The 27,542-nt window shown below is 41.7% G+C and overlaps 1 protein-coding gene across 2 annotated transcripts; it reads right to left on the bottom strand.

The window, feature by feature from the left end:
* Nucleotides 1–1,405: 1,405 nt before the first annotated feature.
* Nucleotides 1,406–20,627, bottom strand: znf362b (zinc finger protein 362b). 2 transcript variants are annotated; one of them, XM_049017340.1, is made up of 10 exons: nucleotides 20,495–20,620; nucleotides 17,971–18,098; nucleotides 15,911–15,974; nucleotides 14,584–14,830; nucleotides 14,249–14,374; nucleotides 10,452–10,779; nucleotides 9,612–9,836; nucleotides 6,152–6,230; nucleotides 4,965–5,123; nucleotides 1,406–3,736 (listed from the first exon to the last, which is right to left on the bottom strand). In XM_049017340.1, the coding sequence occupies exons 3-10, from the start codon at nucleotides 15,971–15,973 to the stop codon at nucleotides 3,620–3,622; spliced, it is 1,344 nt and encodes a 447-aa protein (XP_048873297.1). In that variant the 5' UTR covers nucleotide 15,974; nucleotides 17,971–18,098; nucleotides 20,495–20,620; the 3' UTR covers nucleotides 1,406–3,619. The 2 variants fall into 2 exon arrangements, with proteins under 2 accessions (XP_048873297.1, XP_048873296.1); XM_049017339.1 differs by lacking the exon at nucleotides 17,971–18,098 and having other exon boundaries at nucleotides 20,495–20,627.
* Nucleotides 20,628–27,542: the final 6,915 nt, after the last annotated feature.

The raw sequence follows: 27,542 nt of genomic DNA, 5'->3' as shown, positions 1-27,542 counted from the left end.
CTGTGTGTATCTTCAACCTTCTGTCCTACACAGCTGTAAACTTTAGGTTAACAAAAATAGCCTCCTATTTATATTCAGATTCAGTTGCAATGCCATGATTACGACAGAAAAACTTCACATTACCGGTAACACAAAGCTTGGCCCTACGATCCATCAGCAGCTACATAATGTAAGTCATAAAGTTCCTATTGAAAGTAGGATGGCTTTTGTCATTTTTACAGCCATGGGTCCTGCCCTGCAAAAGTAAAAGTAAACCTTGTTTTTAAAGAACTCAGACAATATAAGCGCATATTACGTACTTTGCAGTCAAGGCCTAGTAGCCTGTCTGGTCATAATTTAATACGGATAAAACCAATCCATTCCAAACAGGGGCTTTTACAATATTTTAACTAAAGGCAGATTCATGAAACTCATTAAAAATGTACTACATTGTACCACTGTCTCAAATTCATAGTTCAAATGCACCCAACACAATTTTCTCCATACACTGCTTTTAAGATCAGAAGTGGCAATGGTCATGAAGTGACTAAAAGGAAAGGACAAACTATTAATGGGGTATGGACTTTTGAGGGAGAGTTAACGATAAATCATGATATTAAGAGGACAGCTGTTTGCGGATCATGCTGAGCAGTTTCTGTTCAGCTAACTGTACACAAAGAAAACCTACGTGTAAAGGAAATGGTTCAGTTCGGCTGTTTTGACAAGTATAAACCACTGGTACGTTTCCGGAAGCCTACTCAGAACTTACGAACGGTAGTGTTAAGGATTCAGAAAACTCAGCCCACCTCCCTAGTCTGAGGCACGAAACTGCTAAAAGTTCATTTAAAAAGGCAGCTTCTTAATTAGCTGTGCCAAACAGCAACAACATAACCGAGATGTTTGTAGTGTTTAATAAAAAATAATAAGCAAAAAAAAAACTAGTCAGGTAAACATATTGTGGGACAGAAAACGTTTGACGTACATTTTGTGTGTCCAGTTTTGGCACATAGCCGTCACTTGCAGAATGCTGGAAAGACGAAATCGCTTAATCAACCTGGCATAAAAACCATCCCGTATTTTTTGTGGTGGATTTAACTTAAGGTGTTTTCCTGATATGTTTTTATAGACATACTGCTCTGTATCACGTGTTATTCTTTCTAATAAACATTATTAAGGCGACAGGATTTGCTGGTTTTCACTCATTTTCACTGTGCTTGGTGGACAGAACAATGTTGAGTCAAACTGTGTTGTAAAACATTTACACACTTCTCTTGAAAGTTAGTTAGCTTGTTCGTCATACATCCGGTGTTTGGCCACCTGCTGTATGGGAATTGCTAGTGCGGTCAGTTTGCAAAAGCTACCAAGACCAATTACGCTGCCGCAATCTCCATTGCAATTCACAGACACTCTTAAAGTCAGTCAGATAAAACATTAAACCTGCATTTATTAAACAAGAAAAGATATAAATCATTCTACTTTTTTGTTTTACTAGTTTTTACACATATTACATCTCAGCATTGGCTGCGCCAACACTACTATTGAAACCACAATGCAAGACAAAAAAATACATATACCTATATGATTTAATATTGAAAACTGGTTAACAGTTGATATATAGATTTTTACAGTATATTCCATGCTAAGAAATAAAAATGCATACAGTACTAGGTACAGAGCAACAATGTTGGGAAAAAAGTAAATATGGTCAGAGACAGTTAAGGCTTAAATGTGTAAAAAAATAACAAATTAATATTTAGACATGAGTAACAGGGTTATCAAAGAGGTCTTTTATACATAACTATACACATTTTACCAAGAAAAAAAAATGAAGTCTCTTTAAAATTTTAATTATAAAAGGTCATAAGGTATATTTAAAGTATAAATGTAAATATGCTCATTTACATCATAAAAAAGTTAGAGCAGGGATCTTCTTTTGGCAGCTTGATTTCCGGGAGAAATGGCTAAATTGCTCGCATTTCTATATTTAATAAAATATAGATTGCGCATAAACCTAAAACCTTTGATTTATTCAAAATGTCGCGGTGACACTGCCAGCAAAATCGCATGATTTTCAGACCTCAAGCCCGGCTTCCCTCCCCCAGCCCTCCAAAACTATAGCTTAAACGACAAAACCTGCCCAATCATGTCTGTACAGTCGTAGGAGACAAAGGAAGGGGCGGGGAGGAATCTCCGAGTGAAAGTTAAGCAGGGCTATGGAAATTCCGCTAAAAAAAAGCAAACGTCCACATGGGAATGTTTATATACCGGCCTTGCAGATACGTCGTTAATGCTGCAACCTTTACATATGCAGCACATTCGGTGAATTTAGCACAGAAAGCCACGAGTGAACCAGTTCTTAAAATTTATTAGAGTGTTTAACACATTGTTGACCATTGTGTGTTTCATCGCTTGGCAGGAGTTTCACACAATACTGTCCTGAAGTGCTCTGTGATACCAACTTCGGTTATCCAACAGCAACATGTAACTTCTGAAAACCATAGTACTGTCATGATCTCTCCGTGATGTGTTAGTAGAATTACTATATGCGTCCCAGATTATCTCAAAAGGTTTCTAAACGTCAAACATCTGAGCTTTACAGTGGTGCTTAAGAAAAACACACCACCTCGCATCATAAAAATTCGCTTGAATACCATTTTTCTTTGTTTCGCAAAACAAATCCCATTTGAACTTATCAATACTGATTATGACTGATGAAAAGCAGCCATAAAGTAGAATACATTTATTAACAAAAAAATACAATCAAGTTACAGTAGCTTCCGGAAAAACGTGGACTGTGCGCACGCACACGAGACTGGTCCGTCCGCCTGAATAAAATTTGAGCGCTAAACAAAAAATGCGCGACTAGCTGAAGAAGCCTCAGCAATGCAGGCCAGTCCCTTTAACTACAGTAACTGTAGTAGCTGCACTTTATTCAGTCTTAATTACTCATTTTAAGTATTTATTACTTATCTATATGAAACTCAGGGCTATTCTGTAATGCATTATGGCAGTCAAGAACTTAACAGTGGCCAAGACATCCAAGGAAGGACCAACACTGACACCTACTGTTTAACAGCGGTATTCTCCTTGGCTTAGGTGCGCCAATGGGCAAAGCCCCCTAGCTGTTTGATTTTAAACTCGATCAATCAGCTCCTCCCCATTGGTGAAATTTACTACAGACCGAAAAAAATGTGAAATATCTTGTTTCGACTCTGATTAAAAATGACCATTTTAATGAATCGTCACTATGGCACCCCCCCCCCCCCATATTGTAAACATGAAAACCCCAAAGGAGAGAGAACAAAATGGCTTTTAAATACATTAAAAGCTTTGAAATATTTACCATGGTAATGATTATACGTTTTAAATAATGTCTATCCTTTATGGGTCAAAAATATATTTTAATAATATAACAAGTGAAAGTGCTGTATAATCCTTTTCGGGCTTCTCAACCATAACTCCGCAATGGCACAGAAAGATTTTTGTGTCTTGAAGTACTTAGAGTCTGGCACATTTTTTGGAATGATTACAGAAATATAAAAAAATAAAATAAAGGAAAACTAAAGAGCTTTAGGTTCATGAAGATAAAACGACGACCTTCAGTCCTACGCGGGGGGCGGGATTTAGGGCAGCCGGTTCCTCAGATGAGGGAGATGCGAATGGGGATGTTGGGGGACTCGGTTCTCTGAGGGGACTGCTGAGTGACGAGATGTTCCACCACCGTGTGCTTGGACATGTGCTTCATCAGGTAGGTCTCCTGAGACACAGAATAACAAAGATCTCAGCTGATCACACGTGGGTGAAAAAAAAGAAAAATCACAAGCGGACCACTATGATGTACGATCTCGAAGCACGGCGTGGCATTAAATCAACACTCCCATCGATGCAAAACTGGTTTTTAAAGGTTAAACACCTACAGGTTCCTACAAACAGCTGCTGATGCGAAACCCGACCATTAACCCACTGAGCACGGAAGTCTCTTCCAGCGGAATTCACCGGTTACACCGAAATCAAGAAGCAGTAAAACAGACTTTAGCTGCATTACATGTATCGTGTATTTTAGATCGGATTTGAGTATTTGGCTGCGTTTTCCATTAGTTTATTTCCAGCTTGTGCTAAATTCATACCTAATGACAGTAAAAAAAAACTGTCCTGAAAGAGACAGACAGGAAGGGAGAGAGAGAAGGGTGGCGTTGGAAGAAACGGACGCCAGTCGAGTTCGCTGCCGGTCTTTGGATTTACATTCACGTCTGATTAGCGTTACAGTGTTGCATCACATTAGCTTTATACATATGCTGTAGCTATATTTTTGCCGTTGTTTTCAACAGAAGGGAGGATGGATAACTGCTTTATGGATTCGTGGATGAGGTGTCTGTTGTAATCTTAAAAAAATGTTTTGCAGTCTGATAATATATATTAACGGATAATAAAAAATAATAATAGCAACGCTATATTGATCTCCGGCCGGAAATTCTCTATTGACCTACCCAATCTGGCTCTCCATGACACACAGACACGCATTAAGCTGAGAGTAAGCTTGCTAACAAAGGACCGGGGGGGGGGGGGGGGGGGGGGTGGGAGGACCTCGCTCTGAATAGTCACCTGTCCATTTGAAACGTATAAATCATCGAGCTCTCAGAAAGCAGCAAGTGTAAGACAAGAGACGTGAAGCTGCTAAGAGATGAAGGAAAAAAAAAAACTCCATCCAAAGTCTGAACGTGAAGTTGTATCTATACCTGTTGATATCCCCGTAGGCGGACGGCAGCACATAACAAATTAGAGCAGCGTTTCTCAACCCGGTCCTCGAGGACTCACAGACGGGCCACATTTTTGCTCCCTCCCAGCTCCCTGCTAGTTCTTGCAAAAACGCGGACGGTCCGCGGGTCCCTGAGGACTGGACTGGGAAACACTGAAGTGGAGGATGACGCAGCGAGAGCAGAGCCGCGTCTCAGCGGGGACGCCGCCGTGGACATGCATGTACTCACAGAGGTGTACGCCCGCCCACACATGCTGCAGCAGTACGCCTTGGCGTTCTTGATGGCGTGCGCCGACAGGTGGATCTGCAGTGAAGCGGAGTCAGAATAGGCCCGGTAGCAGTTAGGACACTTATACGGCTTGTCTTTGTTATGCTGTCTCTGGTGTGACTGAATTGGAAGGGGGGGATGGGGGGGAGAGAGAGAAAACAAAAACAAACATTACCGCGGTTCAGTGGACTACAAATCTGGCTGTAGGCAACAGGTGATTACTCAGTGTTTGTTATGTAAGACAGGGTGTTACCAGCTGAAATTCAGGAATCCGTAAAGCAGGACCAAAGACATTCACTCACCCAAAGAGGCAGACAGGACCTGGACTTTATGATCATTACTGGACTCACTTCCTGCCTGTAACTCAGCTATTCTCCATTTCCTGGTCCTTCTAATACAGGTCATGCTCGGTGTACTTCAGAAAACTTAGAAAGTAATAATCCATTTACACCTCGGAGTAAGTACTTCAATTCACACATACTACCAATCGTTCGAAGGCTTACTTTCCAGTTGAGCAGCTAACTCGGGGTTTACAATTATCTTTGGCAGAGATTAAGTTACGTTATGCGGTCGAAAATCATTCAACACTGGACATGCTGTGTGGATTATCCTGCAAGTTGGCTGAAGAGAACATTTACTGTCCCTAAATATTGATATGAAACAACTAGTACACTGCGAGAGTCTGTGCGATCCATGCCAGTGTTGGGAAGAATGTGTATCAAGGAGGATTTAACAATTAATCCTTTGCAAGTTACTTACACAGACACACATAGATACACAGACAATACTAGCAGCCAAGGGCCATGTAGGGGTCACTGTGGTTATTGCTGGCTACCTGAAGGAAACTCACACTGGAGCACACAAAGATCAGCGAAGGCTGGATTCAAACCTGACGCTATACATCTATTTATTGATATATTTATCAATAATAAAGCAGCATAGTTAAAACTGAAAAATACCTTCAGCTCGTCCAGCATTTCAATAATACATTGCCAGACGATTTATGGTTGTGTGTTGTCCTTGGTTTACAGTTCATGAAGGCTCGTGTGTTCGAATGCACTGCATCGATAAGTATACATGCACTGCATCCTAACTGTATAAGCGGTTAATGAAAGGCCAGCTGTGCTGGAAACTGCGCGTGCACTGACCTGAAGATTGGAGAGCTGTGTGAAGGCTTTCTCGCACCCTGGGTGGGCACATTTATACGGTCGGTCACCAGTATGAATTCTGTAAAATAAATACCTACGTAAACAAACATTTGGACAAACGCAAATGAAAAGCCTGCTAAAAAGAAAATATACATAAAATCAGCATAAATTATTTAAAATTTTTAGGCTGCGGTTATCCATTACCTGCTGATGTACTACGATACCTGTCCATGAGAACCTTGCATGCCCAACAAACTTCAGCTTTCTGTAACCGATATCATCACTGGCATAATAATTTATTGTACAATTTAAGATTACTTTGCTGCTCAGTGGATTAGGAGTCTCTCGATGTATTCTGACAGTCACCGGTTCTAATCCCAGGGCCAGGAGACTAATTCCACCATGGCTCCTGAACAAGGGCTTTAACCCCTGTGATGTGACGACCCCCCCCCCCCCCCCCCTCAAACTTGCTCTCATCTATGTGTGTCTGTGTCTCATGGAGAGCAAGATGGGGTAGGCAAAAAAGAGAATTTCCCCACGGGGATTAAAAAGGTATCGCTGTCCTATTATTTAAGAAATACAATCTGGAAATTCAAATACAGAAATCGATAGGGCATGACGATCACTGACAAGACCAAAGCAACAGAGCAGGACAGCGCAGGTACGTCACATGCAGAGCTGATTGGAGCATTCATACAAAAAAGAAAATACAGAATTCTGACACAGCCAGAGAGAGACACATCTAAAGAGGGCAGCCTACAATTATTACCCCCCTCCCTCACTTATCTCCCCAATCAGATCATCACAAATGCTAGTGGTATTCCAGAATCCAGTAAACTTTGCAAGTACAAAAAAAAATAATAAAAAAAATGAAGACTGCTGGCCTACATGAAATCAACCGAACAAAACGTGTCACATTTCGTAAATCATCCTCTACCCAAAAGTATTTGTGTTCATGTGGACGTTCCAAAAAAGCACTAACAACACACTACAAATGTCAACATAAGCTTCAAAGCGGAGCTCAGGGCAAAAGGAAATGTGTCTATAATTCATTCATTTCTTGACTGACTAAACCTGCCTGCTTTGGGTCTGTGACTCCATCCCCCCCATCCCCCCCAGCCCCTGAGAAAACACAGCACAACTTAGCTGTGAGTCAGAGTTTCTATTTTGACCAATCACGCTGCCAGAAGCGAGCGAACGTACATACGCATGCGAGAGCCCCGTGTTGGATGGGGTGTTGGCAGGATGCCCAGTAACACAGAACATGCTCCTGCAAACCCCACTTCACATTCCTGGCATTAACCGCTGTTTAATGACGCTTCAGGAGAGAGAGAGAGACTCATATTTGTATATGCACTGCCAATTATCTAACTACGAACATCGACAGTGTAAAGACATCTCTGCAGACCCTTTGGTGGGCAGGGTCTTCCAAATCCCCCAAGAGCATGGCAGCCCCCCAGCTGTTATATAAACAAATGTGCCGAAATCCACCACCCCCACTTAGCTCATACTTTCCCCATTTATATGGGCAGATGTTTCTTTTACCGAAACAATCGTAGCTATGCTACACGTTTCTCAGTGTTCCATGGCACTCGGCAGCGGGTAACTATTCGATGTTTGAGTTTTATTATAAATGACAGAGGCCATAAAGAAGGGGATCCGTCTCCCCAATATTGGCAGGCACCCCCCCCCCCCCAAAAAAAAAAAATGGCCGTGAATATTCAGGGCTGAACTATACTGGAAAACAAACCCAATAGCGATTTTTGGGACAGACAGACAGAACAGATAAGAAATTAAGAGCGTGTTCCTGCTCTTTCATTATGAATCTATGCATTACTGATGCCAATTCGCAGCACATCTATAGAGACATATACAGCGCCCTCCACAATTACTGGCCCCCCTTGTAAAGATTTGTAAATAGGGTTAGAAAAAAAATCCACCTTTTGGCGAAGCAGCTTCAAGTCACTCTGAAAAAATTAGAGAAATCCAGGAATTCCATCCATCCATCCATTTTCCAAACCGCTTATCCTACTGGGTCGTGGGGGATCCAGAGCCTATCCCGGAAGCAATGGGCACGAGGCTGGGAACAACCCAGGATGGGGGGCCAGCCCATCACAGGGCACACTCACACACCATTCACTCACACACCATTCATGCACACCTATGGGAAATTTAGTAACTCCAATTAGCCTCAGCATGTTTTTGGACTGTGGGGGGAAACCGGAGTACCCGGAGGAAACCCCACAATGACATGGGGAGAACATGCAAACTCCACACACATGTGACCCAGGTGGAGACTCGAACCCGGGTCCCAGAGGTGTGAGGCAACAGTGCTAACCACTGCACCACCATGCCGCCCCATCCAGGAATTCATTTAAATAAATTTTATCAAAGAAATCTGTCGTCAAGAAATAATTATTTTTAACAAAAACACATGTGCCACAATTATTGGTGCCCCTGGAACTTATAGTGAACACAATGTAACTGAAGCATGTTTCTGTAAATTGTACATCTTTGAGTTTATTGGGCTGTGTAGGAACATTAAAGCTGTCATCCATGACTCCATGATTAACTGGGGTAACACAAAGGTCATATTCCCTTAGCCATCCATCAACATGGCAAAGATAAGAGAACATAGAAACCAAATGAGGGAGAAGTGTGTTGACCTTCATAAATCAGGGAATGGGTATTAAAAATAGCCACTCGCCTGAAAAATATCAATGTCTACCGCTATGGCAATAATAAAAAAGTGGACAACAACTGGAACTGTTAGAAACCTGCCTGGAAGGGGACCCAAGTTTATTTAGCAGAACAGTGAGGAGGATCATAAGAAGCAAAAAAATCTAAAAGATTTTTCTATAGGAGATAGGATGATGCTGTGTGTGTGATGGGGGTAGGAGGGGCTCACTTTGTGTGCTGCTGCAGGTGAGAGTTGATGGGGGTCTCACCTTGTATGCTGCTGTAGGTGTGAGTGTTGATGAGGGAGTGGGGTCTCACTTTGTGTGCTGCTGCAGGTTAGAGTTGATGGGTCTCACCTTGTGTGCTGTTGCAAGTATGAGAGTTGATGGGGGGGTCTCACTTTGTGTGCTGCTACAGGTGAGTGTTGATGGGTCTCACCTTGTGGGCTGCTGCAAGTGTGAGAGTTGATGGGGGAGTGGGGTCTCACCTTGTGTGATGCTGCAAGTGTGAGAGTTGATGGGGGAGTGGGGTCTCACCTTGTGGGCTGCTGCAAGTGTGAGAGTTGATGGGGGAGTGGGGTCTCACCTTGTGTGCTGCTGCAAGTGTGAGAGTTGATGGGGGAGTGGGGTCTCACCTTGTGTGCTGCTGCAAGTGTGAGAGTTGATGGGGGAGTGGGGTCTCACCTTGTGTGCTGCTGCAAGTGTGAGAGTTGATGGGGGAGTGGGGTCTCACCTTGTGTGCTGCTGCAAGTGTGAGAGTTGATGGGGGAGTGGGGTCTCACCTTGTGTGCTGCTGCAGGTGGGAGAGTTGACGGAAGGAGTTCTCACAGTAGGAGCAGTGATACGGCTTGACGCCCAGGTGTATGCGCAGGTGCTGGGCCAGGTAGGACGCGTTGGCGAAGGAGCGCGTGCAGTGGGGACACTTGTGTGGCTTGGCCTCGGTGTGCGACTTGGAGTGGATCTGCATGTCCGACTTCGTGAAGAAGGTCAGTGGGCATACCTTGCACCTGCAAGACACCGCAAGGGGTCAGAAATGTACCCAAGTTAGTCACCAGGTCCGAATCCCTAAATCAGTCTATGTTAAAAGCTCATTGTTCCAAATCTGTCACAGAATCAACTTTAAGACTCCCTACTGTGGGATCTCAGTACGCACTACACATTATCCCATATATCCTAACAATGCTACCTATCCTAGCAAAGGCAGATCAGAGAAACCTCCAAAAAATGCTCTTTTCTGAAGTAATCATTTTCCCTTATTGCTGCAAAACGATGGACCGACCTGCCAATACACATCAGTAATGAATGCTCATATTCCCTTTGTGCACAATTAAAGGGAGGTACTCCAGGAAGCCAATCAAGCAATTACCTCATGTGGTATTTGCCCTTTAATATTAAGGACTGAAAAGAGACCGTGCAGATTAAGTGGTCACATACCACGGACACAGATTTTTAGATTCCATTTTTGCTCTCAAAACAACATAGCAGTCTAAAGAATATAGTAGTGTAAACAAACAGTGTAGTGGAAAATAAGCAAGTCTAGTATACCACTAATATTCAATTAAGTTCTGTTGATATTTATGGTATACAAGAGGTGATACTGGCAGGGCCCACTGCATCCTAACCTGTAGGTCTTTCCTTCCTTAGCAGCAATGGTGACTGTTGATTGGTCAGTGCCTGAGGCGAGGATGGGGTAGGGCACCACCAGTAGGGGGCCAGTATGATTCTCCGCCTTGATCTTCTTGCGCCCACGTTCCATTTTAGGTGGCGGCCCCAGTAACCCTGCCAGACCACCATTCTTCATTGGTTCCATGCCCGGACCGCTGGCCAATCCAGAAATTATATTTGGAGTTGGAGCGACGCCCATCCTGCTCTGGCTGCTGGAGGTGGGCGTGGTGGGGCTGATTGGCTCTGAGGTGCTATGGCTGCCAGCCCGAGAGGATGGAGCCACACCTGTCGGACAGCAAACAAACATCATGCTGACACAGCAGCACACTGATGGCTGCAGCACTATTTGGGTGGACTTGAACAATTATGAGTCTGACCACCTAAACCGGGTGTTTCCCAATCCGGTCCTCGGGGACCTGCAGACGCTCCACATTTTTGCACCCTCCCGCCAGACAGTCCACATTTAGGGAGCCTTAGGGAGCTGGCCACAGTGAGCAAAAATGTAAAAAGAAATGTAAAATGTAAAGAAATGTAAAAGAAACAACTTAAAGATGTAGATGAACCTCAAAAATGTAAATAATATAATCAATAATTCATGTCAGTAAGCCAAAGCATTTCTGAGTTTGTTGAACCCTCTGTCCTGGGGGGGGGTATTCCAAAAAGCAGAATATCCCAGTTAGCTGGATAAATTAAGCCAAACGTGAAAACTGTCCCATAAGGAGAGAGGTAAGCAACATCTCTATTGGACAATCCTTATATTTGGCTTAAGTTATCTGGCTAATGAAGAAATTCTGCTTCGGGGAATAAAGGCTGCACTGGATGGAAAAAAGCCAAGGCTGCCTGCATGAATGGTAGTTTAGGAAGGAAAGCACTGGAACAGAACAGTAAGAGATACTTCCCTGATTACAACCGACTCCTACAGCCTTACGACAGGGTTCTAGCTACCTGTGTCTTTAATGGTTCCTGTTCTTAACATCCTTCTAAAGCATAGTAACCCCCCCCCCTCCAAAAAAAGAGGTGGAACTGTAGAAGAACCCTGCTTTGGGAAAGGCTTATACCAGAAGTGGGGAGTCGAGTCAGCAAAACTGATGGAGAGACTTAGACTTGAGGGCAAATGGCTTGACACTTGGACCCGACTTGGACCCAACGACTCCAGAAGACTGGAGGTTCTAGCCCTCCGCTGGATAACGTAACGTTATTTTTTTAAAATAAATTTTAGTGTAGACCATTTCTCAACTGTCTACATTTTCAATTGGCTGAATGCCAGGTCTTCTGGGATAATCTGCTGGAACGATGCATCACTCCCTGCATATATGCAGACATAAAAACGGTGTGAGGAGAAATGTGACTGGACACTCTTTATTCAACCTGTCTGCCTATGAAGAACGTATCCTATCATGTACTGTAGATACTGATTATTAATGAGTGCTATTATCACTATTGTATCACTTTATCCACCAATGGCAGAGCAGAACGATACCATACTGCAAAAATATTTATCACCTGCAGATGTCATTCAAGTCATATTCTTCATGAATCTTTTTTTTGCACTGGTTTACTAAAGATTTACTTATTATTCACTTATCAATCCATACCTAAATTCATCCATATATTTACTACTATTCTTATAACACTCAGGTCACCACACACTGTCTAAAAGGTCAAAGAATCACAGAGTCTTAACCGTAAATGTCCAACCTTAATATCCAAACTGGTGGCTGACGTCTACACTTGAAGCTTCCCTCTTCAAAGTAATCCCTTCACCAATGAACAATTCTGCTTGAGTCTCCAGTCTATCTTTTATTTATGTCTCCTCGCTCTTGATGTCGGTGAACTACACTGTATGACAAAGGCCGCTCTTGACGAACTTAATTCCAGCGACAAAAAATAGAAAACGTTATGTAGGACAAGACTTACTATTTCAGGCAAGGTAATTAAAATGTCTGTGTTTACCAAAGTCCTAATCGGTTGGTAATTAATTAGTTACAAAATAGCTCAAGGCATGCTACAGTAACATCCACACAACTTCTTCTCCAGTTGTGCTGAGGCTGAACCCAATTCCAGGAAGCAGAGGATCCCTTGGACAGGATACCAGCTTTTCATACTATAGGCTAGTCTCTATGTAAATAATCACTTATGAAAAAAGTACCTTTTTCATATGGCTATTTTCTAGAAACGCCAAAACATCTAATATTAACCTAGACATATGGCAATAAATATTACAAGGACTAAACATCACCAACAAAACAGTCACCTATATAAATATGACAATTAACCTGTAAGATGTACTTCCTTGAATTAAAGTTAAGCGAATAATCTCACAGCAGTCCCACAGTGGCAATAGGAGACGCATCATGAGCCCCCCCAAGTCCCGACTGAACGAGCACAAGCCTGCTCTGAGTTCAGAATTCCATGCAACAGTCCTAGTCCAGGACTGCGTTTCCCCAAAGCTTCGTACTGCTACGATCATTGTCATTTCAAAGAGAATGAATTCAATACGATGGCCCTCGGACCAATCACGTGTCTGGGCTATAAACCCCTTAAGGTCCCATAGTGCTACTTCACATAGCTGGTTTTCTTAACACTCATTAGCGGAGCCAGTCAACCCATCAGGTGACATAAGACGGCGGTCTGAGTTAGCGAAGCCAACATGCTACAGCTTTAGCAATATCATGGAAAAGATGAGCACTCTCTCAGGACAATCTGTAAGTGCTGGGGACGGAAGCGATACCTCCGCAGCTGCAACATCTTTGTAAAAAGGAGACATTGTGGGTAAACATGGTAAAAAGACGTCAGTGGTGCGGTAATGCTTTTTGCAGTTTAAAGTTCAACACGCAACAGACTGGTGCTGTATACAGTCAGTCCTGCTACAATATGACTAATGCATTCCCGAAAAACCTCACATTCACTAAAATAGCATTGCAAAATACTACGGTATGCGGAGGGGCACCATGCGGCCAGTCGTGCACACGGCACAAACACGACAGATTACGGTGTGCTTTTTACTACGGTACGGATGGATAACTACCAGAGATGTCAAACCCATTTCCTGGAATAAGCAGCGAGAGAGAAAAACACCCAGCAACAAATCATACTATCAGCGTTTTATAGTGTCACAAGGTGTAACAAAAAAAAAAACATGGTATGATTTATCAAATTAAAATTAATTTATTAAATTAGATTTTAGTCTGATCAATTGCCACCCATGCAATTCTAAGGCAATTTTAAGCAAAAATGGAGAATTGAACTAAAGAAATAATGACCTGAATTATACCATGATAATGATCGATATTGACTGATATGAAAAAAAAAATCATCGTGATTAAGCAATTTGCCATATCACTCCACCCTACGAGGGGACTGCTCAGTGAAATCTGCTTATGGGGACCCCCCCCAGACACCTTCATGACAAAATGATGAATGGCCGGACAGTATGGTTGGAAAGGCCGAGAAACCATGGTTTATTGCATTGCATGTTTTTTTCTCCTGCTGAAATACCTCTCTGACTGCCATAAACTATTTAAAAAGTAGTACAGACAGAAATATTATTTCCAGTACACTTGTTTGCTGTGTGTATCTTAGAAAGACATTTGCTTCACAGTTGGATGCAGAAGTCCTGGGGACTAAGCTGAAACACAGTACATCCCCAGCGACAACCCGGGCAAACAGTGATGAAGACTCACGTGTTAGCTGAATAAAGAATAACAGCATTTTCAGCATTTTTGTTTTTGAAAGTAAAAACTCCAGAGGTTACCTGACAGATGATTGATTCTAATGGGTTGGTCTACAATCTGACGCAGATGCCAATCCTCTCTCAGACCTTTGGCTTTCACAGCTGACTTGTCATCCAGGTTCAAATTTACGTCGCCAAGAATAAGGCCTACGGCAGCAAGGCGGGAAATTGACTTAAAGCAGACACTAAAGAGAAGCTGGTCAAAGATATCATGGCAGACAGAGCATTTCAGCAGTGACATCCTTGTAAGGACCCCTCACAATACAAAATACTCGGATGTTAAATGCACAAGGAAATTCTACAAGACAGCAGTCATATCATATTATGTGATAAAGTAATACAATTCCATCTTATACCTGTCACTGTGCTGGAGGCGGGACGAGCGTGCAAGGCGATGTCAGGCTGCGACTGGCTGTGGGAATGAAGCGAAGAGCCCTGCTGTAGCTTGGGGCCAGACATTGCGTGCTGGCCGCCCTCCGATGGCGAGCCTGGGACCAGCAAAGGCTCCTGGGAAGGAACCGAAGTGGGGGGCAGGTGGGGGGGCCTGATTTTCTCAGCCATGAGCTGCTCTTTTATCTTATTGATCAGCACAATGTTATCCAGCTGCAGGACAACAAACAGCAGAAGGATAAAGCAGAGGGATGGATATGCACAGCAATGACAGCAGCGAAATAAAATCAAACCATTTCACGTATACAAGATCACAGCCATTTAGTAAACTGATCGCTGTGTCGCCTTCCCATTGCACCAGCTACCCAAAAGTATGGTACTTCAAAGTGCTGGTTTTCCACTGGCACTGGAATTGGTACCGGCACCGAATGACATCACATCACCACCCCAAAATACCAACACAGCACCCCAGCTGGTTTGGCATTTTAGGTGCTGGAACTTTTGGTACTGATTCTCAAGCAGAAGTCAGTAGAAAAGGAAAAGCACAGAGCCGAAAGTACGATAGGTGGTGTGGCGGAAAAGCACCCTGGCCTGTCGAAAAGCACATGCAGCGTCCATACAGGCCCCTGGTGGGGACTGAATATGGCGATTTATCATTTATCTGACAGTCCAGTTATTAAGCCTCACCACAAAAACAACAAACGCCCATTAACAACATTGCAACATAATCGTACAGCAGTCAAACGAAAATCAAAAACCACGGTATGGCTAAGGTGGCTTTTATTAACATTTAAAAATAAAACTAAATTATAAAATGATGCAGTATTTCCCATTACTGGGTAGCTAAATCTAACTCAACATGAAAAAAATATATCATTTCAAATAAAGGTGTCTAGAACTTACGAAAAGTACTAAGTAGGTATTTACAATAAATTCCTCACTGTAATTACTGTCACATCTAAATGCACATTACTTTGACTTGGTGACACACATCACTCCTTGTGCGCCTCCCCTATCCTCTGCAGCGCAAGGCGCTATATTAATCCGAACGTCACTGATGTCTGGGATTCGGTGTCCAAGAGTCCAGCCGATTCAGGGCATGACCACTACTTAGAACTATTAAGGCTGAGCTCCCCCCCCCCACAAGCATCCCATACTGCAACAGGATCCTTGGGGCTCAAACATAATATGGAAAGAAAGAATCAACAGACCACTGCACCATCACAATATCTGCAATAACATGAAAAGCTTTTAAAAATTTCCCAGCATGCAGCAGGAGACGGACATTCTCACCTGGCCAGGCATAGAGGGAGGTGGCGGCCAGAAATAGGGGTTATTAAATCGAGGCTCCGCCATTCTAGGACATAAGAGACAAGGATTTTTCAGATGAGCAGAGGGACATGCATCTGTGTGCTTATCAGGACAGTCACGCTTGGACATTCCTACACTAATTCCTCCCCGCATTTCAACCGAAAACAAGCAAAAATATTATAAATAACTGTTTGGTCAACCTTTGTTATTCAGTAGTTCAGACACAAGTTCAATTCCCCTAATCTTACCTTTATTTAAAAAAAACAAGCAAACAAACAAGCATTTAGTGCATGACCAGGTCGGTCGCATCACACAGACCAGTATTTCCCAACCCGGCCCTCAGGACCCCCAGATGGTCCACATTTTTACTGGGAGCTGGGAGGGAGCAAAAACATGGGCTGTCCGGCAGGGAGCAAAAACATGGGCTGTCCGGCAGGGAGCAAAAACATGGGCTGTCCGGCAGGGAGCAAAAACATGGGCTGTCCGGCAGGGAGCAAAAACATGGGCTGTCCGGCAGGGAGCAAAAACATGGGCTGTCCGGCAGGGAGCAAAAACATGGACTGGGTTGCAAAACACTGACATAGACTAAAGGCTGATTTATACTTCTGAATAGAATCCACGCCACAGGTAGCCGCGTACCCTACACCGTAACCTATGTTGTAGCTTGATGCCTGCAGTTACTTTTCTGGGGAGAAGCCAGTCAAGTTACGCCGTAGGCTATGGCACAGGGTATGCGACTACGCAGCTACCTGCGGTGAAGCTTCTACACAGAAGTGTAAATCAGCCTTAAGAGTACTTTAATTAGATGCAGTCACACTCTTGCTAGATATTCAAGTTAGTGTGGGGCACACGCATGTGGAACAGCCCTGGGGACCCCCGTGCAGAGGCAGCATGAAAGGTGCTGCCAGAATCCCCTTCGCTCAACTCTGGATCTTTCAAAGACAGATCTCGAGAGCGGCGAGGTCTCCAAAAGCCGTGATTATGCTTCTTCACGCTCACTCATTTCAGAAATCCTCAGAAACTTACCCATCCACAGCCATTTCACAATAAATAAATAAAATACGTACATAAATAGATTCCCCCCCCCCCCTACCACTGAAGCTTTTGCTTCATAAGAATCCTAATTTCTGAGATGAAAACACACTGAAACATTTTGCCTCGCAGAACATTGTCTCCCCTCATTTTTCCTCAGACAGCAGTAAGCCAAAAATGGCCATTAAATGTCTGGTGGTCTCTTTAAAACATAAAGGCTTTCCATTTTTTCCTTCCCATAAATGTGAAAAACAACATTTTTGAAAAGCAGGGGGAAAAAACGGCATAATTACTCAAAGGACAGTTTTGCACACGCTTTTTCATACATGGCCAGTTAAAACAACTGGGATCCTAGCTGAACTGACCAAAAATATTTACATAAGTTGAAGATTGTGTTATACTAGCAGTACAACTGGGGCACTGGGGCAGATGTTGGACAATGCAGGACAGACTTCACTGTACGCAGCTGGTAACAGCAGGCTTTGGAGGAGAGACTCCAGTGGAGCTGCTCTTTGTTTTTCTTTCCAAATTCTCTCCAGCAGGGGGAGGGGATGGGGAGAGGGGGTTGTAGTGCCAGTTGGAGGGGGGAGCAGGCCACAGGAAACCCCAATCATGTTCAAAGGCTGGCTAAGTAGCCTGCTTTATAAGGCGAATAGAAAGGATTCACTGGCTGACTCTAGAATAACTGCACGATGGGCGTGGTAGCATCTGCTCAGGCTGAACCGCTACCTAGCTGTAGTAGAAAGGCTGCGTACTGGAGAGGTGTTTTAACCGAGAGGCTGGCCAGGGCCAAATACTCTCCACCTCTTCGGCTCTCCTGGAGAAATCCAGTGGATGGCAATACGAGTTTATAAAGGGCTACAGAGTGCTGGTTTTTGTCCACCAAATTCCTTAATCCCTTTAGCGAAGATCATTTTTAATGTAGGATGCAATGGCACTATAGGGTCGCTAACGGAAAGGCAACCCTAAACACTGCAATAGGGTTACCCATCCCAACATATTCAACCTACCCTTGGATGTTTCCCGCTGACTGCTTTCCAAAATGCCAAGTACGTTCTAGTCAAAAACACGTTCTCTACTCAGTTTGGTAATCAGCAGGTTCCGAGTTGATATTTTACTGCATTTCATCTGTAAAACACTGCAGTATACAGCAGACACAGAACACTGATTAAAACCCGGACAACATTTGAAAATAAATACCAACAACGTTGCAAGTACGCAAGGAGGACAGGGGGGAAAACCATTGTGTTATGTATACGTCCATAATTTAGATTGGCACCCCTATCGTATATAAGGTCATGTCATGTCAGCGGGTTAGGACACTGTGCCCGTGATCAGAAGGTTGCTGGTTCAAATCCCAGGGCTGGCAGAGAGATATCACTGTTAGGCCCCTGAACAAGGCCCTTAACACTCCCCCCCCCAAATATTCCAGGGAGTCCCTAACCCTGTTTTCCCAGTTGTACATCACACTGGATAAAAGGATCGGCTGGGTAAATTAAATTGAACAGGTATCTAGATTTCTGTCCAACTCAGAGTAAAAAAAAATAAATAAAAAAATCAAGCACACTAATACACTCCACTAATAAAATGCAAGACCATACCAGTCTCCTCTACAGGGACGCAGTCACTGAATGAAGATGATTTAATTAACCAATTCATTTACTTCAAGTTCAAATAAATAATGCAGGAGCAACACCTCAAAGAAACAATCACTGAGGTATTACAAATAATTTAAATCTAAAAATATACTTACAGTGATTGAGGAAAAACTAAAACAAGACGAAGGACTCAATATGGGCTCATGAATAGAACTTAAAACTCCATTTGTTAGATCCGTGGCAAACTGTAACTAGGCTATTTTTGGGGAATTAGGTTGAACTGCTTAAAAAAACTTAATTTGCAGGTCAAAATGTGTAATTACACAGGCAAAAATCACTTATACTTCTGTTAAAAACAAGTTTAAATGATGTCGGAACTAAAGACCCGTGTGCAACAATAATTGTAGAGGAAAAAGAAAGGGACAAGTTGGAAAGTTTCCTGACACCTGTATCATTAATGGAATTAAAACTAATTATTTCACTCTTAAGTTAAAAACATTTGCATTTAATGTGTCTACAAATCTTATTGATTTAATAATAATAAATGTGTTACTGCATGCATTAAAGTAACACTGTCTAGTTAAAAATCAACAAAAGATACACTGAGATGTATAGTTGTATTAAACATGAACAGTATTTATTCAGACCAGATACCAAGACGGTAGAGAATAAATAAACGTGAGATCCCCCTTAATATGGCACAAAATTACTTACATAAAATACATACATCAAGGAAGGTCAACATCATTTCATTTGACGAAATACGCAAAATTTTGGCTGATGAAAATTCTTCAAATTCATCGTTTATTAATAATCTTAAACCTGGGACTTAACCATAAATATCACTCCCTCACTTTCTTTAGTGAAAACTAATTCCAGACAGCGTAATAGCAGCCTGTACATTTAATAACTATCAGGTATTGTCTCATTTTATGTCTACCATATTCATTAAGGAATTCAGTAAAAGACTTAATATGGTCAATAAATAGCCAGAACAATTTATCATCTTTATCAGACAACGTTGAAAACGCTTCGTCAATATTTCAGAAATATGAAACTATTTAACTAAAGCCAACGTTATATTAACTAGCTATACGTTTTCATTATTGAAACGATATACAATAAGGCACTTAACGCATAACATCTGAAAACATATTTAAATAAAAATTTGCGTTGAATTTGTCTAACGGTTAAATTATTTAACGCATACACATTACAACTACAATAAAAGTTATCAAACTTTTATTTTACCTAGCTAGGCTAACTATAAGTTCCCTTCTTCGTTTTGCATTAAAACACTATTTGTATAAAGCGTAGAAATACAACGATTGCCCTGACAAAGAAAACTGGAATTGCCTCCAGCACCTATACCGCATTCTCAGACAGTTTTATTAAAATTTTCAGACAAAAGAAAAACAAAAATGGCAGCCCGTCTTATTTTATAGGGATAGGACGCCATATTCTGCAGATCAAAAAATTTCAAAATTGCCTTTATAAAACGACACTAGTCATACTAAATATAAGCATGTCTACGTGCCACCAGGATATTTGCATTAAGTGCATCAATGATTGTTTACGGAGAAATACGGGTTTGAATAGCCCGGTTTAAAAAAAAAAAAAAGACACTTCCTACAACAATCATGCCTTGCAAAAAATAAACTGCATTCAGGAGATCGGTTATTTGCGCTTTGATTTCACGAGGAGGCCATCGCTGAACCTTTTATGTTTGTATTACAAGCAGCACACGTTGTCATTATTCTCATAAATGCACATCAACCGTGCCTTTTGCAAACATGCGCTTGCATGTGTAATTTTTGCAATTTCCAACTTTTTGGCGACTAAAAGGACCGAAAGAACTTGCCTGAAAATGCAATACAATCCCCCATCCACGCAGAACTTGCCATATAGAGGGTAAATAACGTATCTGCATACCAACCTGGCAACTCCACTGCAGATTTCTCCTCTTGGAAATGAATATTATAAAAGGTTGAGATGTTCTTTCTGCCTGCCTTCAATCGGAGTTCAGACCTTCCGGGTCGCCTGCTGTTCACTTCTGGGTGCTGCAAGCTCAGAAACGCGTTAAGTGCCGTATTGTTGCCAGTAAGTCGACAGAAAAATGAAACGCTCTAGAAAACATTAACATACCACTTAATAACTCGGCTGTTTTCACATAGGTGCACCAATAATAGAAAAAGGATGTCATATTTCAACAACTGCCCCCTGTTATAGGTTAAGAGCTGCGAAATAAACGCATTCATATTTCTAATAATGTCAGGGACTCGATGGTGTTACACCATCCTCACATATTTAAAATTTGATTATAATCTCGATGTCATATTCTCATTTTCTCTTCCCTGTATAAGAGCTGGCCAGTCGATTAATACTCATCATAAAACCGCACAGGCATGTTTTAAATTAAAATTCATTCTTTGAAGTGAAAGCAAAGGCATACATAATAGATAAAAGAATGAAGTATCATTGCTTTTTCTACTCGGTATTAATAACCGAATTCTTTCATAAATGGCAATTTATTTTCTAGCAGAGGAGTATTAGAACCCTGCAATTAAGCGCTGATTTGAAAACCATTTATGTAGAATAACAGCATGTTAAAGAACACATAATACCTTTCGATCGGTTGATCAAAAATACGGTCAGTCTATTTCAATGAACACATATGCGGGATTTATACTTTATTATATATGTATTCAAACATTTCAACCTGTTGTTATTAGATTCTATTAAGCAAAGTGGGAGTGATAGATTTATTAAGACAATTTCACATATATGACAAATCTCAGTAGACAAACTGCGCCTCAGGTAATAGGGCGGATTAACTGACGTCAACGTGAACCGTCTTCTTTTATGATAAGCATGTTATTATTTATTATATCATAGTCTACTTACAAAACCAATGTTTCGGTTGAAGATTCTGATTATAACGAAGCGGGCATCCTTGTAATAAAATTATATTATAACCCTCCCATGTTATTCTCAGACTGCAGTGCACTGAGAAAGAGACTTAATAAGAAAGATTAAGACTGACTATTTGATATAATTCAAATTGCAACAGTGTATTAGGAGAGTCGGTGCTGCATTTTTCCCTGAAAACGATAAGACTCGCCATGTTTATATGATAGAATATAATACGTAACTAGATGTGGTAACGTGATACTCGTTAACAGGCAGAGTTGCAATGCGTAGAGTATCAGGTGACGACACTAAAAACGCGCGCAACTGTTTTATTGACCGAAGTTCATCTTTTCCTCTCTAAAAGAAAACTTTGCGATGAAAAGTGCCACATTTGCTTCTTAGTTAAAACTTGAACTATTTTTTTGAAAGTTGTTTGACTCCTATAAAAATGTGCTTTACATTTTGTTAAACAACAATATATATTGATTTGAATGCCATCCATAATGTACCCCAGCCTTGGGCTGTGTACTGCTTAGAATATGCTCCAGGCCACCCTGCAACCCTGACCAGGATAGATGGTTAGAAGATGATTGGATGGAAAAACATGTATTGGCAGTATGTATTATAGGTATATAGTAATGTTACTAATACTGGTGTGTATTACTGTTGTATTGGTTCATAATAGATGAATGAGAATGGATTTTGGATTGATTTTGCATCATCTGATTCACTTTCGGACTGCCTGTCTGGTTTCTGTTTTCCAAGAGATGTTTTCCTATCAAATTAACACACATGAAGGCAATTTAGAAAGATTCATTTATAGGTTATAATAATGTGACAGGTGTAATTAGCTGTAATTTGCTGCTTTGTTTCTAGTAAATTGGTAATTTTGTATTCCTGCTTAACATTAAAATATCTAACTTAGGTAATAGACAAAATAACACAAACACCTACCAACAAATTAACATTAAGGTTCTAAATGGATCTGGGGCACCCTTTACCATCAGAATGACCTAATTCTTTTTTGGAGTCATGTTATACAAGCCCTGAATTGTGTGTAATGGGAGGCTGGAATATTCTTCAAGAAATGCCTTAACTTTAGAGACGAAAGAGGTGGAAATCTTCACAGTTTGTGCTCCTGATTGATCTAAAGTCAGCCGATGTTCATATGTCACTGGGGAGTTCATGAAAAGTATTTCGCTTCATCGTCCATCATGGGCTGCCAGAAACCTAGGGGTAATGATAGACTAACTGTCCTTTACTGACTACATAGCAGTGCTCTCTTGATCTTGCACGTTTACCCTGTATAACCTCAAGAATATCCGGCTGAGTATGAAACTAATCTTCAAGTCCAGGTATTTGTTACCTCTCGACTAAACTACTTTGTCTCTGTAATAGCAGGTCTACTTGCTTGCGTATTAGACCACTGTAGATAATTCAAAACAACACATCTGATATTCACATAATCTAAACATTCATATCGCACCCCTTCTTGTATCTCCTCCCGGACTCCCTATTGGCATTTGTGTCAAGTTCAAGTCTTTGTTACTGGTTTACAGGTCCCTCAGAGGAAAGGCACCCATCCACAAAAGGCTTCTCAAGACCTATGTCCCATCTCACTCCTTTTGGCTAGCCAACCAACACTGTTTGGAGCTCCATCCACCACACAAAAAGTGTTAGTCCAGGAGGTTCTGCGTGGTTCCTTGATGGGGGAATGAGCTGCCGATTTACATCTGGGTATCAGACTTCCTCTCCATCTTCAAGAAATGCCTGAAGACTCTGTCTGTTCCATGAATTCCTCTATTAACCTAATGCTTCTTTAGATACCCTGAATGTTATGTTCTAATTCTTTTCTTTGAATAGTCTTATTAGGGTCTTGCTTTGTTAGAATTTGTTGAGTAATTCTTGCATCAATATTGTACATAGGAATTAATCGGAAGCACTTATGCCTAGTTGACTCCTACTCATTCAGTCCCATGACCATATCTGTAAATTTTGTGTGTGTGGGGGGGTGTAAGCCCCCCCTTGGTATATTTTGCTGGCTAGGGGGGAAGTGGTTCAAACCAGTTCTTTTACTATGTAGCCATGTGCCTGTTGACAGCGTGTAGAAGTAGTTTTGGAGGAGTTTGACCAGAGAGTGAAGGGTAAGTGGCTAATGAGAGCTCAGCATATCTGGGACCTCCTGCAGGACAGCTGGGAAAGCATCCCAGGAGGCCACCTCATAAAACTGGCATAGAGGAGAAAGTAGGATCAGCCAGTCCCTGGAGCAACTGGGCTCAAGGGCCCAATGGTGGGATCACTGCCAACCACAGGATTTGAACTGGAGTGCCAGCTCACAGAGTTGCCCAACTCAGTTGCATGTCACTTTGGACAAAATCCTCTGTAAAATGTAATTGTGGTATTTGCACCATATGGTTATATGGCTGTAATATGAACATGCAATGAAATCGTTGGGCTTAGTGGCTCCCACAATATAGCAGGCCAAACCATTTTGCCATTGTGAGCTTAAGGCATCCTTTGATTTTCACCAAATGTAAACTCCAGTTCAAGTTCAGTTCAGTTTATCAACTTAAAATTCACAACAGAGTTGCCCAGTGCCACTTCATCAGGGTGCACGGCAATCCATTTTTACTTTTTTTAACTAAAGATTTCTCACATTAGATGTTTTACCAAACATTTACAAAACACTGAACATTGCTTCACATTTAGGCTGATATCGTGTCCAGCTTCCTGTTTCCGTACCTCTGACATTTAACAAAGTCCCCAGTCAGTGCCAAGTTTCATATTACTGCTGTGCTGCCGTTTGAGACGCTTTAATGAATTTGACGTTGTGCTTTTTGAGGTTAAAACCGTTTTTCTGCTGGGATGAAGGTAGCATTGTCCTGATCTCCCACGTGTGCATGTTATAATAAAAAAAATAGTCTACAAAAAAAAAACAACTTATACTGGTAACACAGTTTTAGTTGAATTATTATTAGTATATTCGTATTAGTATTATTACTGTTTTGGAAATTATTATCCCTTACACTACTTGTTATTGGGGAAAGTACTAATTTTACAGTAACGCATTACTGGGTAACACATTACTGAGCAACGCATTATTGCTCTGCATACAAACATGGATAATTTCTGTTACCTTGGCTGGTACTTGACCTTTGAGCTCCTTAAATGAAAATATAAAATCTTTGAAGTCAGTCCTGAACCTAACAGGAAGCCAATGCAGAGAAATATGAGCAGGGGTTATGTGTTCAAACTTCCTGCTCCTGGTGACAGGTCTTGCCGCTGTGTTTTGAATATGCTGTAAGGCAGGGCTGCATGGTTGCTTGTTTTTAAATTGCAGCGCATAGCGCTATGCGATCTCATTCTAACATTCTGTGTTTGCATTAGCAGAGAGGTCTGCATCAAACCAAGTTCGGGATTTTTCTTCTTAAGCTCTATCAACAAATGGCAGGATGGCTTGGAACACGTGGCAGGAAAAGGCGGCAGAAAATAAGTAAAATAATGAAGAGCAGGTGTTTATGATTAGCATTTCTTGTATTGGGAAATTAATTGCTTGTTAAAAATAGGGCTTTCTGATCTGCAAAGGTCATGTAGCTGTCCAAGGGAGTGGCTCGACATTGTGGGCCCTGAATCTGTCAGGGTGCCTAGGCCCCTTCCACGCCCTTGTACAAGTTCCATTTCAGTAATGATCATATTGTGGTACACTGATGTAGAAATTTTGGCCGATACTGAATATCACAGATACCAAACCGGCAAACCTCTAAGCTACTTGCCAAGGGGGAGGGGTTTGGTGGGATTGCAGCAGTTAAACCTGCCGACTTTGTTGGTGCAGGTTAGCGGAATGACGTATCATCATTTTGTCTCCTATGAAAAATGAAAGGCTGATATACGGACTCAATGTAATCGTTCATTATAAACATGTTGAGGGCTGGTTCTTTTAGACCTGATGAATGGGCTGTCAAAGTCCCTCGTCCCGCCACAATGGAAAAGGGCTGATTGGCCAATGCAATCATCGCCGCCATTTCATTGTGTCTCTTGTTGTCTCTTTAGTTCTGGCAACTGCAGACTTTGAAGACTGATAAAGTTCGAACATCCGCCAGCAATGTCAGCCAAGGCTGACACATCAGACAGATGACAATATCTCCATTTTTAACAAATTTACAAATTTCTGCCAATACCAATATATTGTGCGTCCCTACATATTGTTTGTTATATCTTCATAAAGACAATATGTTTATATTGTTTTGATTATGAGATGTTAAGTTGGAATTATGGCAATCTGCCTTAGAATTATGAGATACGTAGGCCAATTACATTCCTTGCCCATGCTCGCTGTATAAAAGCTACAGAAGCCTATTCCTGTGGAAACCCACAGTCCAAAAACATGTTGAGGTTAACTGGAGGTACCAAATTGCTGGTAGGTGCGTGTATGAGTGAAAGGTCTGCGTATGTGACCTGCAATGGGTTGGTTCCCCATCCTGGGTTGTTCCTTGTCTTGCACCCCTAACCTCCAGGATAGGCTCGGGACCCTCCACAACCTTGTTTAGAACAAGCAGTTACAGAAGATGTATGGATGAATAGATATCTTGAATTAAAATCTCTTGATTATGACTTAGGAACTCAAAATTCTGATTTAGTTTTTAAATTAATATTTGATTCATTGAAGGAAAAAAAAAACCACCAACACCCATATCACTGTGTGACAAAGTAATGGCCCCTTAGTCACTCAATCAACCAGTGAACCAAATCTAAATGACAATAGGTTAAATTAAACGAGACACACCCAAGCTTGACTGCTGTTAGCTATGTTGAATCACACATCACTTAAATAATAATAATAATTAATACTTTATTGAAATTATCTTTACGCCTCCATCAACTTGCTCTTTGTGGAGTAGGTTGACTGCAGGGAGCTGGGGATTAAGGGTCTTGCTCAAGGACTTACTGAGGCTGGGTTTGAACCTGCAACCTTCTGATTACAAGGACACAGGCTTAGCCCACTGAGCCACACGCTGCCCCCTTATATAACCATTCCACCAATGTGGAGTCTGGTAAGGGTTCTTAAGGGTTCTTAAGAAGCAGCACAGCATGCCTTAATCAAAAGAACTTCCTGAAGACCAGTTGTCAGTTAGGAGAGGAGTACAAAGTACTTTCCAAATGCCTTGGACTCCAGAGAACCACTGGGATGGCCATCATCTCCAAATGGAAAAATTCTCGGAACAGGAGCAAATCTGCCCAGGAGTGCCCGGCTTAGCAGAATTTCTCCAAAAATACACAGACAATTCATCAGGGACGTCACAGCAGACCCCAGATGAACAATTAAGGGACTCTCAGGCCTCTCTCATCTGACCCGGGGGGGGGGGGGGGTCTGGAGCCTATCCTGGAGGCTATGGGTGCAAGACCGAGAACAACCCTGGGTGGGGCGCCAACCCATCACAGGCAGCAGGACCCAATCCGCCCCTGCATGTATTTCTATCATATGTTTCTATTACTTTGTCTTGCCCCCTGGATTGGCCTGTGTAATGGCCAAGACAATGTAAAGTGCAATAGAAAGTTTAGGTAGTATAAGAGACAACTACAATACAATAATAACAATAATAATCACCATCATCATCATTGTTATGCCACATCTAGTTTTATTCATACTATTAGTGAAATATGTGGTGCTCGTGCTTCTTGTTATTTACCTTACCTTACCAGTGATTTAAAATGCATTTAGAAAAGCTGTAGGGAAAAAGCGATCGAAAACACCGTCACGATTTCAGTAGAGGGCGCCATACGATTGTAGTCGTTGAGGAGCCACGCTTACCCATATAATTACTAGTTTCTTTCAGTATTAGTCGTTAATATATGGTCTTGTTTTCTGTTTATCTTTTTCCAAGTAATTTTAAATTTAATTTGAAAACTATTTCAAATTTTCTCACTATTTATATTAATTTACTGTGATATCATTGTTTTGTACTCATCAGTACAACCAGCTTCCTGTCCGTTAGTTTGACATTTCCACGTCTGCAGGTTGCAGCACTTTTCCTGAACACTCACTGGAAATTTATGCATTTTTTTTCTAAATTCAG

This window comes from Brienomyrus brachyistius, chromosome 6, assembly GCF_023856365.1.
Source record: "Brienomyrus brachyistius isolate T26 chromosome 6, BBRACH_0.4, whole genome shotgun sequence".
NCBI lineage: Eukaryota > Metazoa > Chordata > Actinopteri > Osteoglossiformes > Mormyridae > Brienomyrus > Brienomyrus brachyistius.
The sequence above is the reverse complement of the archived record's forward strand: the minus strand, read 5'-3'. Positions and strand labels throughout refer to the sequence as shown.

Excerpts from the sequence above, each read along its gene's own strand:
- znf362b (XM_049017339.1), bottom strand. The coding sequence starts at position 15,973 with ATGGCGGAGCCTCGATTTAATAACCCCTATTTCTGGCCGCCACCTCCC. Across the intron at positions 14,831-15,910 it reads CTCCCTCTATGCCTGGCCAG|CTGGATAACATTGTGCTGAT; the intron begins GTGAGAATGTCC and ends GTTGTCCTGCAG. Across the intron at positions 3,737-4,964 it reads GTGGGCGGGCGTACACCTCT|GAGACCTACCTGATGAAGCA; the intron begins GTGAGTACATGC and ends TCTGTGTCTCAG.